Source organism: Hypanus sabinus, chromosome 2, assembly GCF_030144855.1.
Source record: "Hypanus sabinus isolate sHypSab1 chromosome 2, sHypSab1.hap1, whole genome shotgun sequence".
NCBI classification, from domain to species: Eukaryota; Metazoa; Chordata; class Chondrichthyes; order Myliobatiformes; family Dasyatidae; genus Hypanus; species Hypanus sabinus.
The window spans coordinates 91,705,008-91,721,022 of record NC_082707.1 but is presented as its reverse complement, the minus strand read 5'-3'; the positions used below and the strand labels follow the sequence as shown (position 1 = coordinate 91,721,022).

The 16,015-nt window shown below is 45.4% G+C and overlaps 1 protein-coding gene across 3 annotated transcripts in view; it reads left to right on the top strand.

The window, feature by feature from the left end:
- ankmy1 (ankyrin repeat and MYND domain containing 1) overlaps positions 1-16,015 on the top strand; it is a 96,442-nt gene that overhangs the window by 3,860 nt on the left and 76,567 nt on the right. For 2 of the 3 annotated variants that reach the window (XR_009507965.1, XM_059950465.1), the window contains exon 2: positions 2,588-2,758. Coding sequence is in view for 2 of the 3 variants with exons in the window: in XM_059950465.1 (XP_059806448.1) it covers positions 2,588-2,758 (171 nt within the window). In the remaining variant the exon portion in view is untranslated. The remainder of the gene's footprint in view (positions 1-2,587; positions 2,759-16,015) is intronic. The other variant, XM_059950474.1, reaches the window with a different exon arrangement.

Genomic DNA, 16,015 nt, shown 5'->3' with positions numbered 1-16,015 from the left:
TTTAGACTAGGGGATTGATGGATTTGTGGCTAAATTTCCCGATGATACAAAGATAGGTGGAGGAGTGGGTAGTGTTGAGGAAAAAGAGAGCCTGCAGAGAGACTTGGATAGTTTACCCGGGGAATGGGCAAAGAAGTGGCAAATGAAATACAATGTTGGAAAGTATATGGTCATGCACTTTGGTGGAAGAAATAAATGGGCAGACTATTATTTTGATGGGGAGAGAATTCAAAATGCAGACATGCAAAGGAACTTGGGAGTCCTTGTGCAGGATACCCAAAATGTTAACCTCCATGTTGAGTCGGTGGTAAAGAAGGCAAATGCAGTGCTGGCATTCATTTCTAGAGGTATAGAATATAAGAGCAGGGATGTGCTGTTGAGGGTCTATAAGGTATTTGTGAGACCACACTTGGAGTATCGTGTGCAGTTTTGGGCTTCTTATTTTAGAAAGGATATATTAACATTGGAGAGGGTTCAGAGAAGATTCACGAGAATGATTCCAGGAATGAAAGGGTTACCGTATGAGGAACGTCTGGCAGCTCTTGGGCTGTATTCCCTGGAGTTCAGGAGAATGAGGAGGGATCTCATTGAAACATTCCGAATGTTAAAAGGCATGAACAGATTAGATATGGCAAAGTTATTTCCCATGGTAGGGGATTCTAGGGCAAGAGGGCACGACTTCAGGATTGAAAGACGTCCATTTAGAACAGAGATGCAGAGAGTCAGAGGGTGGTAAATCTGTAGAAGTTGTTGCCACAAGTGGCTGTTGAGGCCAAGTCACTGGGTTTATTTAAGACAGATATAGGCAGGTTCTTGATTAGCCAGGGCATCAAAGGGTGTGGAATAAAAGCAGGGGAGTGGGGATGACTGGATGAAGTGGATCAGCCCAAGATTAAATGGCAGAGCAGACTTGATGGGCCAAATGACCTACTTCTGCACCTATATCTTATGGTCTTAAGGTCTTTTAAAAACTCGCACCTTCACTCCCTTTTAAAACTCATAACTAACCTTAGAACTATACCCATTTGTTTTTGTTACCTTTCTATGGGGAAAGGATTCTGGCTGTATCAGCATCTTGGAATTTGAATGAGGATGAGAATTTAAGTTGGCGAATCTGCAAACTCAGCATACCTTTTCGTCTAATATCATTCCCTCCTTTGCACACCACCGATCACTGTCCCTCCACCAGCACCCTACAAAAAATTCAAACACTGCCTTTTACTTTCCTCCTCTCTTCCATTACCACACTATTTATTTATTTATTTGTTTGTTGATTGAGATATGGTGCAAAATAGGCTCTTCTGCCCTTCAAGCCACGTAGCCCAACAATCCCCCGATTTAATGCTAGCCTAATCACAAGACAATTAACCTACGAACTGGTATGTCTTTCTACTTGGGAGGAAACCTACATGGTCATGGGGAGAACGTACAAATTCCTTATAGGCAGCAGCGGGAATTGAACCTGGTTTTCCTGTACCATAAAGCATTGCGTTAGCCACTACGCTACCTATGAGTGTCGGACTTATCACAGCTAGGTATGGCAACTGCTCTGCCCATGACTGGAAATTCAAGAGTCGTGATTGCAGCCCCATCTATCTTGCAAACCACCGTCCTCTCTATTGGCTCTGTCTTCACTTCCCTCTGCCCTGGTGAAGCAGATAACAGAAGCAAAGACCCCTCCCATCTGGGGAATTCTGCTCCACTCCCCCTTTGTGACAAGCAGGGAACATAAAAGCTGAGAGCATGAATCACCAGAGTCGAGGACAGCTTCTATCCCACACCTCAGCAGACCTCTCGTACTCTAAACTCTTGGACTCCCAGTCTACCTTGTGGCCATTATGTCTACCTGCATTTCACTTTCTTTGTAAATGAAGTACTCTTTTCTACATTCTGTTTGCTTTTCACTGCCTCGGTGTAACTGCAGCAGCAAAACTAATCCAAAATCAAAACAATGCCACTAGCCTGCGACCAACGCGGGGTTATACTTGTGCGGTCCACCCTCAGCTCCAGTGGAATGATTGTTGCCAGGAGTTGAAATCCTTATTCCAGTCCTTTATTAGCAATTAGCAAACATACAATCTTGAAGCCATATTAAATGTTCAGTAAAGGTATGATCTCTGCCAGTCCCAAGCCACAAGCTGCCACAAAATAAGCAAGAATACATAACTTATTCCCTTTGCCTTTACCATGCCCTCACTCATGAGAGTAGTTACCATCATAAACATAATAAACCCCATGACACAGAATACAAAGCAAATAGAGAACAGATACGTGGTTCCTCCAGTAATTATGCGTGAGATGATCTCTCAGGATGGCATGCATTTCACTTACCAGTTTTTCATTATATCATTGGACTGTTGACCTCACAATCCACCTCATTGGGATCTTGTACTTTATTGCCTGCTTGCACTGAATATTCACTGTAGCTGTAACACTTTCTTCTGCATTGTTATTGTTTTACCTGTTTCAGCTGCGAGGCATTGTGCAATGATTTGATCTGTATGAACAGAATGCAAGACAAGCTTTTCATTGGTACACGTGATGATAATAAACCAGTTCCACTGTGGCAAAAATAACCCAATTCCAGTTTTTCTGTGTTTTGCGATTGCAGTATTATGTGGGGCAGTTCTACAAAGACCATCGACACGGGTCCGGGTGCTATTTCTGGCCGGATGGGACCAAATTCACAGGAATGTTTTACCTGGATCGAAAAGAGGGATATGGTACTTTGGAAATGAAGGATGGCTCAACTTTCCAGGTATTCAATCATTTTCAAACATGAAAGGACAAAGAAGTTATGAAGTACTCGTGCAGCAGCTGTGTTCTGTTTCCTTGAACTGGCTGCTGAAAGTGAGACCCTAGCCTTGCTTTGATTTATCAGAGAGATGCCAACCTTTTCATTCCCAGAATCATTCTCGTGAACCTCCTCTAGACCCTCTCTAATGTCAGAACATCTATTCTTAGATAAGGGGACCAAAGCTGCTCACAGTAAGACCATAAGACAAGGGAGCAGAACTAGGCCATTCAGCCCATTAAGTCTGTTTCTCTATTTCATCATGGCTGATCCAGGATCCCATTCAACCCCATACTCCTTCCCTCTCACCATGTCCCTTGATGTCCCGACCAATCAGAAATCCATCAACTTCCATTTTGAATATACCCATAGACTTGGCCTCTGTCACAGTTTGGGGCAGAGCATTCCACAGACTCGTCACCCTTTGGCTAAAAAAAATCCTCCCTACTTCTATTCTAAAAGGTTGCCTGTCAAATTTGTGCCCTCTAGTTCTGGATACCCCCACCAGAGGAAACATCCTCCCCATATCGTATAGTCCTTTCAATATTTGGTAGGTTTCAATTAGATTCCCGCCCCCCCCCCCCCCACATTCTTCTCAATTTCAGTGAGTACAGGCCCAAAATGTCAAACGCAACTCGTATGTTAACCCCCTCATTCCTGGAATCATTCTCCTGAACCTCCTCGGGACTCTCTCCAATGACAATACATCCTTTCTGAGATAGGAGCACAAAACTGTTAACAATACTCCAAGTGCGGTCTTATAAAGCTTCTGCAATATCTCCTTGTTTTTATATTTTATCCCCCCTCAAAATAAATGCCTATATTGCATTTGCCTCATTTACCACAGAATCAACCTGTAAATGAATCTTCTGGGGGTTTTACACGAGGACTCCTAAGTCCCTCTGCACCTCTGATGCTTGAATTTTCTCCCTATTTAAATAATAGTCTGTACTAATGTTCCTTTTACCAAGTATTACTATACATTTCCCAACATCGTATTCCATCTGCCACTTTTTTGTCTGTTCTTCCAATTTGTCTAAGTCCTGCTGCAATTGCATTGCTTCCTCAGCACTACCTACCCCTCCACCTATCTTCATATCACCTGCAAATTTTGCCACAAAGCCTTCAATTCCACTATCTAAATCATTGACAAACAATGTGCAAAGTGCCAGTCCCATTGCTTACCCCTGGGGAACACCGTGCAATCTGACCAATGCCTTATATAGCCTCACCAATACATCCTTGCCCTTGTATTCTAGTCCTCTCAAAATGAATGCTAACATTGTCTCCCTTATCCTAGACTCAAGCTGCAAGTTAACCTTTAGTGTATCCTGCACAAGGGCTCCCAAGTCCCTCTGCACCTCCGATTTTTGAATTTTCTCCCTGTTTAGAAAGTAGACCTTGCCTTTACTCCTTCAACTATGCTTGACTATACATTTGCTTGCACATATTTCATCTGCCACTTCTTTGTCCATTCTCCCAATCTAAGTCTTTCAGTGGATTCCCTGCTTCCTCAATGCTACCTGTTCCTCTGTCTATCTTTGTATCGTCCGTAAATGTGGCCAGAAAGGCCATCAATTCCATCCCCAAATCATTGACATATAAAGTGAAAGAAGTACCCCAATAATGATCCCTGCAGAGCAACACGAGTCACTGGGAGACAACCAGAAAAGGCTCACCTTATTCACATTCTTTGTCTTTTGCCAGTCAGCCAAACTTCTATCCCTGCTAATATGCTTCCTGTAATGCAGTGCTTTCTTATGTTGTTAATGCACCCACATGTGCGGAACCTTGTCAAAGTCCTTCTGAAAATCCAAGTACACAACATCCACTAATTCTCCTTTGTCTATCTTTCTGGTTATTTCTTCAAAGAATTCCAACAGATCTGTCAGGCAAGATTTCCCCTTAAGGAAACCATGCTGACTTTGGCCTGTTTGTGCCTCCAAGTATCTCCTCATCCTTAATAATGGGCTCCAGCATCTTCATCTTCCCAAACACTGAAGTCAGGCCATCTGGCCTCCAATTTTCTCTCTTCTGCCTTCCTCCCTTCTTAGAGTGGAGTGGCATTCATAACTTTCTAATCCTCCAGAACCATTCCAGAATCTAGAGATTCTTGCAGGATCATTACTAATGCTTCTACAATCTCTTCAGCTACCACATTCAACACCCTGGTGTGTAGTCCAGCTGGCCCAGGTGATTTATTTCATTCAGACTTCTAATCTTCCCAAGCACTATCTCCTTAGTAACCGTAACAACACTTGCTTCAGTCTCCTGACATTCTATAGTGAAAACTGATGCAAAATACTTACTAAGTTCTTCTCCTGTCTTCAACCCTTCTCCTCTTCATGGACACCCTGCTCTGGAGCTCTTCATTGCTAACTGCTGACGGGACATCAACTGTCTCAACTTCACCACACCCTGTTCCAATTCCAACCTCACTCCTTCCGAACGCTCTGCTCTCCGCTCCCTCCGCTCCAATTCCAACCTCACTATAAAACCTGCTGATAAGTGGGTGTTATTGTGTTCTGATGTACTGACCTCTACCTTGCCAAGGCATAGCGACAACTCACTGATACCTCCTATTTACCCCTGGTTCATGACCTTACTAAGGAGCACCAGGCGATTGTCTCCCACACGTTCACCAACCTTTTCAGCTCTGGAGATCTCCCATCCACTGCCACCAACCTCATAGTTCCCACACCCCGCACTTCCCGTTTCTACCTCCTACCCAAGATCCACAAACCTGCCTGTCCAGGTAGACCCATTGTCTCAGCTTGCTCCCGCCCCACCAAACTCATTTCTGCATACCTCGACACTGTTTTATCCCCCCCACCCCCGTTCAATCCATTCCCACCAATGTTCGTGAACATTCTCACGCTTTGAATTTTTTCAATGATTTTAAGTTCCCTGGCCCCCACCGCCTTATTTTCACCATGGATGTCCAGTCCCTATACACCTCCATCCCCCACCAGGAAGGTCTCAAAGCTCTCCGCTTCTTTTTGGATTCCAGACCTAACCAGTTCTCCTCTACCACCACTCTCCTCCATCTAGCAGAATTAGTCCTTACTCTTAATAATTTCTCCTTTGGCTCCTCCCACTTCCTCCAAACCAAAGGTGTAGCCATGGGCACCTGTATGGGTCCCAGCTATGCCTGCCATTTTGTTGACTTTGTGGAACAGTCCATGTTCCAAGCCTATACTGGTATCTGTCCCCCCTTTTCCTTTGCTACATCGACGACTGCATTGGTGCTGCCTCTTGCATACATGCTGAGCTCGTTGACTTCATTAACTTTGCCTCCCAACTTTCACCCTGCCCTCAAGTTTACCTGGTCCATTTCCGACACCTCCCTCCCCTTTCTTGATCTTTCTGTCTCTATCCCTGGAGGTGGTTTATCTATTGATATCTACTATAAGCCTACGGACTCTCACAGCTACCTGGACTATTCTTCTTCCCACCCTGTCTCTTGCAAAAATACCATCCCCTTCTCGCAATTCCTCTGTTTCCGCTGCATCTGCTCTCAGGATGAGGCTTTTCATTCCAGGACGAAGGAGGTGTCTTCCTTTTTTAAAGAAAGAGGCTTCCCTTCCTCCACCATCAACTCTGCTCTCAAAAGCATCTCTCTCATTTCACGCACATCTGCTCTCACCCCATCCTCCCACCAGCCCACTAGGAATAGGGTCCTCTTGTCCTCACCTACCACCCCACCAGCCTCCGAGTCCAACATATAATTCTCCGTAACTTCCACCACCTCCAGCGGGATCCCACCACAAAGCACATCTTACCCTCCACCACTCTTTCTGCTTTCTGCAGGGATCGCTCCCTACACGACTCCCTTGTCCATTCATTCCCCCCATCCCTTCCCACCTATCTCCCTCCTGGCACTTAATCTTGTAAGCGGAACCTGTGCTACACCTGCCCTTACACTTCCTCCCTCACCACCAATCAAGGCCCCAGACAGTCCTTCCAGGTGAGGCGACACTTCACCTGTGAATCGGCTGGTGTGGTATACTGCGTCCGGTGCTCCCAGTGCGGCCTTCTATATATTGGTGAGACCCGGCACAGACTGGGAGACTGTTTCGCTGAACACCTACACTCTGTTTGCCAGAGAAAGCAGGATCTCCCAGTGGCCACACATTTTAATTCCACGTCCCACTCCCATTCTGATATGTTAATCCATGGCCTCCTCTACTGTCAAGATGAAGCCACACTCAGGTTGGAGGAACAACACCTTATATACCATCTGGGTAGCCTCCAACCAGATGGCATGAACATTGATTTCTTTAACTTCCGTTAATGCCTCACTCCCCTTCTTACCCCATCTCCTATTTATTTATTTGTTTGTTTATTTATTTCCTTTTTTTCTTTTCTCTCTTTTTTTCTCTCTGCCCGTCTCAAAATCACTCCTTGCCTGCTTTCCATCTCCCTATGGTGCTCCCCTCCCCCTTTCTTTCTCCCGAGGCCTCCCGTCCCATGATCCTTTCCCTTCTCCAGCTCTGTATCCCTTTTGCCAATCACCTTTCCAGCTCTTAGCTTCATCTCTCCCTCTCCGGTCTTCTCCTATCATTTGGCATTTCCCCCTCCCCCTCCCACTTTCTTTTTATTTCAATCTTTTAAGTTTTTAGAAAAACATATACATAACAATCATAATAATACAAAGAGAGTGGGATTACATTTTTAGTAATTAACACATGTAAATATAAACTTTAGATAACACCAATCTAGTTGGCCTCACAAACTCTGAAAAAATGACAAAAAAAAACCCAAATTGAAAAATCAAAAACCGAAATAAACTAAACAAGACTAAACTAAACTAAACAAAGCTGGGCTGTTTTATTACATCGGTATAGTCATTAATGTCATCTACTCCGCTCCTCTACTTATTTTTAAGGTTAATACAAAGGAATTGGAAAAGGTCAGATTACATTCTATGGAAGTGTTTTTCAAATTTAACTGAGGGATGAAAGGTAACACTTCTAATTTTGTTTAAGTTTAAACAAGATATAGTTTGGGAAAACCATTGAGATGTAGTCGGAGGATTAATCTCTTTCCAATTCAATAAAATGGATCTTCTCACCATTAATGTAGCAAATGCAATCATCCGACGAGCTGAAGAGGGTAAATCCATCATTGGTAAACCAAAAATTGCAGTAATAGGATGAGGTTGTAAATCAATACGCAAAACTGTAGAAATAGTATCAAAAATGTCTTTCCAATAGTTTTCCAGAAGTGGGCAAGACCAAAACATATGAATCAGAGAAGCTACCCCAGAATGACATCTATCACAGACTGGACTTGTATGAGAATAAAAGTGAGCTGATTTGTCTTTAGACATATGGACCCTATGCACCACCTTACGTTGCACCATCAACGTATGTTTAGCACATGTAGAAGAAAAGTTAACTAATTGGACAATTTTCTGCCATTTCTCTATAGGTAAGGAGAGTTGAAATTTCGTCTCCCATTCATTCTTAATTTTATCAGATATACCTGACTGTATTTTCATAATCATATCATAAATGATTGCTATTAATCCCTTTTGATAAGGGTTAAAGCCTAAAAATTTTTCCATGATATCAGATGGATATGAAGTTGGAAAAGTAGGTAGCATAGCATTCAAAAAATCTCTGATCTGTAAATATCTAAAAAAAAATGGGATCTGGGCAAATTATATTTATTAGACAACTGTTCAAAAGACATGAAACCCTCCCACTTTCAAATCTCTTACTATCTCTTCTTTCAGTTAGTCTTGATGAAGGGTCTCAGCCCGAAATGTCGACTGTATTTCTTCCTATAGATGCTGCCTGGCCTGCTGCGTTCCACCAGTATTTTGCCAATTCTTGTTCCCCCATTAACACCTCTCCAACATCATTTTCCAGTAGTCTGATATCCACTCTCACTTCTTTTACTCTAAATATCTGAAAAATGTTTGGTCTCCTCTTTTATATGATTAGCTAATTACCCTTCATATTTCATCTTTTCTCTCCTTAAGGCTTTGCAGTTGCCTTCTGTTGCTTTTTAAAAGCTTTGAATCCTCTAACTTCCTACTAGTATTTGTTATATCGTATGCCCTCTCCTTTGCTATTATGCTGTCTTTGATTGCCCTTGTTAGGCACATTTGCTTCATCCTCCCTTTAGAATACTTTTTTGTCTTAGGGATGTATCTACCTTGCACCTTTCAAATTGTCCCCAAGCAATAGTTTTATGCCATCATCCCTGTTAGTGTTCCCTTCCAATCAACTTTGGCCAGCTCCTATCTCATGCCTTGCTAATTCCCTTTACTCCACTGTAATACTGATAATCTGACTTTATTTTCTCCCCCTCAAACTGCAGGGTGAATATGATCAAGGGTTCCTTGACATGTTATCAAGAGTTCCTTCACCTTAATCTCCTTAATCAAATTTGGTTCCTTAAAAAGTGCACAATCCAGAATTGCCTTTCCCCTGGTGGGCTCAACCATAAGCTGCTCTAAAAAGCCACCTCGTAGGCATTCAACAAGTTCCCTCTCTTGGGATTCAGCACCAACCTGATTTTACCTATCTACTTGCATATTAAAATCCCCTTGACTATTGTAATATTGCCCTTATCTCCTGTTGAAATTTATATCCCACATCGTGGCTACTATTTGGAGGCCTGTATTCAACTCCCATCAGTGTCTTTTTGCCCTTGCAGATTCTTAACTTTACCCACAAGGATTCTATATCTTCTGATCCTATGTTACCTCTTTCTATGGAATTGATTTCAGTTTTTACTGACAGAGCCACCCCATCACCCCTGCCTACCTGCCTGCCCTTTCAATACAACATGTGTCTTTGGATGTTAAGCTCCCAACAGTTATCTTCTTTCAGCCACGACGCAGTGATGCGCACACCGTTGCTCGAATTCCATTGATAGAGTAAAATAATGTTGTCATTATGGGACAATTAACTGGTTTGACTATGCATTGTATTGCTAAAAGGGTGTAGTTGAATCAATGTTGAATAGTCTGGCCTACTGAGAAATATTTTTCATTCTCTTTTACACAGTGTTTAATACAAGCTAATGTAATTGTCAAATTAGTTTCTCACAATATCACATTGTCGAATGAGGTGAAAGGAAGAATAAGTAGAAGAAAGGTGGTACAAGAGATTCTGCAGATGGTTACTCAAGATTTCCACACACACACAGACCTGCTGAAAGATCTGGCCCAAAACATTTATTGTCCATTTCCCTTTGTAGATGGTGCCTGACCTGCTGAGTATCTCCAACATTTTGTGTGTGTTGAATAAGTAGGACTACAGTTTTTCAACTGTCTCAGGTGCATAGAGCTGTAAAGTGATCCATCTGTGCAGATTCACAGATCAGCTGTAATTGTAGCTCAGGTTAAAATATAAACAAATCTAAGATAATGCAATTAAATAGAAACATGTTAGTTGAATTGCATTTGGAAAAATATTGTTTAGTTTTGGCCAAAAGGATATGGACATTCTCAAAGGTCCAAGTGAAATGCGTGATGAATGATACTGGTACACAGGGATTATACCTGGCTGGGGGGAAACAAACTTTTTGCAGTGGGAACAAGTCTGAAAGGTGACTGTCACACCTCGCTCTGAGGTGTGGGTAAGCACGCTTGACAAGGGTCACCAGTTGACGAGAAAAAGATGGTAAGCTGCAGCATCACAGGTTGGAGTTTTATTTAGTGCCAGGTGGAAAAAAATGCAAAAGCTGCCCAAAAGTTGTGAAGAAAAAGTTATCTACAAATAGACAAATGAAAACAAACGTGTGCAGAAACTTACAGGGGCTTTCTCTATGACAGACTTTGTCCTTTCTAATATAAATGTCCAATCCGAACTCTACCCCTCTCTAACAAGGACAGACTGAGGGTTTAAATCTGCCTGGGCCTGGCCTAGACAGACCAGGAAATTCTAATGTGGGTTTGGTTGGGGGTGGGGGTGGGGAGTAAGGGTCATGTGACCAGACCAAAATAATTATTTCAGATGCAGAACTGGAACATCTTAAACAGGGATTCTGACATGCTACAGATTTATTCCGCAACAAGTGTCTTGGTTAAACCCATAGGTTGGTGTCCACGTGTTCAGATAAATATAAATGAATAATAGCTACCCTCCTTCCCCCCCCCGCCCCCAGCGGTGTTGCCTGCTCCCACTAACCCAGGAATTATTTTGGGACACCGCAAACGGTCCCCCAGGTCTTTTGGGGCTGTTCTGTCCACCAACTGATGTACGATGTGAGTGAAAATAAATGAAACTGTTTCGAATGCTTGTGTCTAGAATCCTCATTTTTATGAGTTATAAACCAGTAGAGTGTGTGAACTGAAGGGATCGTTTTGATTAGCTAAGCTAGCGACTGTTTCACTGTAGGGGTGTGTAAAGGGCTGCAGATCGGGAGGGCGAAGTGTGGGGAAACTAGACCAGGGACAGAAAGGCGAGGAGTGAGTGACTGGGCAAGGGTGCAAGGTTAGCAGGAGAATTGGCATTGCCAACATGTTCTGTCATATCACACACTCCCCCCCCCCACCCAACCCCGCTCTGGATTGCACAGGGTGGGCGATTGGGAGACATAGTTCGCAGTGACATTGAGCTGTCCTGCTGGGTGACGGACGTTGAAATGGAACAGTTGTAGAGCCAGGTACCATTCTCCTAATGCATGCATTGTGGTCAATCTCCAGGACAAATTCTCTGCCTAGCAGGTAATACTGCAGGCTTTACAAGGCCCATTTTATGGCAAGAGCTTCCTTCTCAACGGTGGAGTACCTTGTCTCCTGTGGTAGCAGCTTCTGAATGGGAAATACCATTCTTCTCCCTCGTTCCCCTGGGCCTGCACTGCTCCAGTCCCCAGTGCTGAGGCACTGACCTGGATGGTAAATAGTTTAGTGAAGTCCATGCTGATGAGGACCAGCCGGGAACACAAAGCCTCCGTCAGAGTCAAAGACTTCCTCGCGTTCCTTAGTCCACTGGACCGGATTCTTTGTAGACTTCAGCGTCAGTTCTGTTAGTGGGACTGCCAAGGTGGCAAACGGAGGGATAAAACGGCGATACCACCTGATTTAACCCCAGGAAGTTCAGGACCATTTCTGATGGGTTTGACCTTGTCGACCAGCGGCTGAATTACTCCTCACTCTAGCTGGTAGCCCAGGTACTGTGACTCAGCACTTGCACATGTCACTTGCACTTCTGGACGTTTGGTGTCGTGCCAGAGGCTAGTCATCTTCAGGACATCCTCGTGCTTCAGGTGGTCCTCCCAGCTGGTGCTGAAGATGAGCACATCATCCAGAAGGACTGCACAATGCTTCTTGCATCTCCTCAGCACACAGTCAATCAGCCATTGGGGCTCCATGCAGCCTGAATGGCATGACAGTGAAATGAAAGAGGCCAAGGGGAGTGTCGAATACGGTGTACTCGCGTGACTCTTTTGCCAGCAGGATCTGCCGATAACCCTTGCAGAGCTCGAGGATTGTTATAAACTTGGCTTGGCCCAACCTTTCCAGCAGTTTGTCAGTCCGCAGCATGGGGTAGGCATCGAACTTGGAGACGGTGTTGATAAGTCAGTGCAAACCCTCAGGGACCCATTAGGCTTTGGCACACTCACCACTGAGCTGCACCACACACTCTCGGAAAACTCAATCACTCCCAGGTCCAATATGGTACGGATCTCAGCCTTGAATGGTTTCACTAACCTCTCTTGCCCTCAATAAGGTCGCTGTCGAATGGGGGTGTTGTCCTTCAAGCGAAGGGTGTGCACTGCCATTGTTGTTCGGCCAAGGCATTACCGGAAGAGAGACGTGCACTTATTTCAGCCCCTCCTGTAGTTGAGGGTCAGGTGGCCCAGGTTGGGCTGTGGAGAATCACTCCAAGACTGCAGGCCTTCAGTCAGCTCTTGCCCACCTTCCTCCACCGGTTGGACCATCCAGGAAAGCTTCAGGCCCTCGCTGTCCGTCTACTCCCTCAGCAGGTCGACGTGACACGTCTGAGAAGCCTTTCCTTTCCCCGGACGGAGCACTTCATAGGAGAACGGAGCTTGCTTCCTCAGGGCTGCAGAAGGACCCTGCCACTTGGCCAAGAGTTTGTTGGTGGAGGTGGGAAGTAGCAGAAATACCTTCAGACCGGGGTGAACACACTTTGCTGTGTGTTAAGTTCATACCAACTCTTCTGGTTCAGCTGGGCCCTCTCCAGATAACACCGAGCCTCCTCTCTGTAGAACTCCAGGTGATCTCTCATTTATGTGACTCGAGATAATGCCCTCACCTGTGCTGCCGTGGGGCTTGTTCTCTCACTGGTGGTGGAGCAAATCAAGGGTCCCCTGGACATTCCACCCATGCAGGAGCTCAAACAGGGAAAAGCCAGTTGATGCCCGGGGAACCACCTGATATGCAAAAAGGAGAAAGGGCAGCCACTTCTCCCAGTCTCTTCCTGTGTCCGACACAAACTCCTTCAGCAGGTTCTTGAGGGTTTGATTAAACCTTTTGACGAGGCTGTCAGATTGGGGGTGATGGGTGTGGTGTGAATACCTGAAATACCCAGCTGATGATGTGCATGAGGTGAAATTGGTCAGTTAAAACTTCTTCAGGAAAACCCACACAGGGGAAGAGTTGTACTAGGGCAGCAATGATTTTAGGGGTGGTAATGGAATGCAGAGGGAAAGCCTCAGGGAACCGGGTAGCATATTCGCAAATGACTGAAAGATGAGAGAAACCAGAGCTGCTTTTCTCTGGAGGGCCTACAGTGTTGATAGCAATGCATTTGAATGGGCTGGTTATGATGGGCAAAGTGGGGTTCTGTCAGTGTGTTGGAAGTGGCAGGTCTTTGGCATTCAGGGTAGGAAGTACAATATTGCTGGACATCAGCACACATAGATGGCCAATGGAGCCTGTGGCTTACTCTCAGCTCGGTTTTCCACTGACCCAAATGTCCAGCCCAGGGGATGGTGTGAGCAAGGTGAAAACAAGGGTGGATGTTACCAATCGGTTGTCAGGGGTAGCTGTCAGATAAAAGATGTAATTTTCCAGCGTGTAGTTATCTTTGCAGTTAAAGGACCCCTTGTCATCCTCCCCCTTCACCGGAGTATACAGAGGAACCAAGGACTGACCGGCTCACTGCAGGGCAGCTATATTTGTGGGAACCTGCCACTGAACTCTGCTGAGGTTTGAGGTGTTAAGTTGGCAGTCAGGTGTACCCAATGCTTTCACCAGGCAGTGTTTCTGACATGATTTACGTGGTCATTTCTTACCTCCCCCCCCCCCCCCCCCAATAGGCTATCAGCCCCTGCTAGCAGTGGCTTGGCTCCACCCCAGCTTTGGTTTGGGACCATGGCAACACAGGGCAAGACAAAATTACAGTGGAGTCAACGTTACCCAATAAATCTACTATCTTTTAGCAAATCAACCACGCCCACCTGGAGTAGGTATACATTCTCCAACACCCCAAGAGTAACTTCAGCAGTAGGATGCCCTTTAACATCCCCATGTACACACTGAATCAAAGTGTGTTTGCAGACATCAACAAGATTGGGTGGTACAAATTCTGCTCTGACCAAGGTAATCATACTTCCTGTATCAAAGAGACCAAGACTGTTCTTTCAGCAGAACATTTTACCTGGCTCTCTCCCCTTGTAAGGTAACAGCCACTCCTTCCTCCAGCAGTGAGACATCCCCCACCCTTCAGACATAACAATAGCTGGACAGTTTAGGTTTTCTTTTGAAAGGACAAGCAGAAGCTTTGTAACCAACTTGTTGGCATTAATAGCGAGTTAGAGGACCTTTAAGTATTATATTGCCTCTGGTGTCTCTGATTTGTGGATCAGGATTGGCACTCCCATGAGGGAGCAGATGATGATGGGGGTGCATTGATGTGCTGCTGGGCGGTGACTAGTCCATTGGAGGGCTCATGTTCTTGGACCCAGATGTGAACATTCCCTGGCAAGTCCTGCAGAGCTGCCCAAGGATGATGAATTCCCCAATCTCTTCCTTGCTGTGGGCCTCTGGCCTTATCCAACACTGGTTGAGTCCTTTCAGGTGGGGGTAGGTCTCTCCAGCTGGCACAAACCTCCCCCAGAACTTCAGTCAATGGATCTCTGGCAATATGTCAAATTTTGCCAGGAGCCCCTCCTTTAGGTCAGGATAAGAGTTGTACCTTTCCTCATCCATGGCACTCTACCAGTCAGGAGAGAGATGAGGTGACACACCCTCTCCTCCATGGGTCACTCCCACCTCTCGAACCACAGGAGATAATTCTCACTATCCTCTCTATCTCGCAAAACTGGAATCTTGGGTTGGATAGGCAAAGTTTCCATGCCTTGGCTCAGGTGCAGACACCGGTTGCTGGGAGGGTACCTATGGTGGTTGGTCCTGTATTCCTGTGGGGGCTGATAGCAGAGAGTGCCAGGGTGCTGGTGGGGGAAGCAACTCTCTTGGGCTTCTGCTCTCCAAGGGGACAGGGGATTCTCTGAACCTTGGAGTCCCTGATGTGGTGGGTGCTCCGGGGTCAACACTTGTCTCTGGCGGTGGAGCTCTGCTCAGGCTGGTTTGTAGCTCTCGGAACTCCTGCAGAAGTATTTCTTCCCGGTCCTGCTGCGTGGAGATGAACTAGCCGAGAAGAGCAGTTAGTTCCGACGTCCCCACAGACTTCCTCAGCTCGTCAGAGGGACCCTGATAGACAGTGCACCATGGGACATCGCCACCTTGTCCCACCATCCATCCTCGAGGCCCTGGAGCATTTGGCTTAACTCTGGGCTTCCGTGAGCACAGCCCAGCTCTTTACCACATCCTCACCCCCTTTTCGGCTGACCATCCCGCAGCTGCCAACACCTGTCTCACCTCACTATCGGGTATGGGTAGGGGTACCTGACGAGGGTCGGCGATTGGAAAAAAAACAGGCAGTAAACCACAACAGCACGTAAGTGCAAGGGGTTTATTTAGTGCCAGGTGAAAAAATTGCAAGTGTTGTGAAGAAGAAAAAGGTATTTGCAAAAGGACAGATGAATGCAAACATGTCTGCAAAAATTTACAAATATACAGAGGCCTTCTCCACAACACACTTGGTCCTTAACTTTCCAATATAAACGTCAAATCCAACCTCCACCCCTCTCTAACAAGGCCAGACTGAGGATTTAAATCTGCCTGGGCCTGGCCTAGACCGACCAGGGAATTCTACTGTGGGTCTGGGTGGGTGGGTAATCGTATGACCAGATAATTATTTCAGATGCAGAACTGGAACATCTTAAACAGGG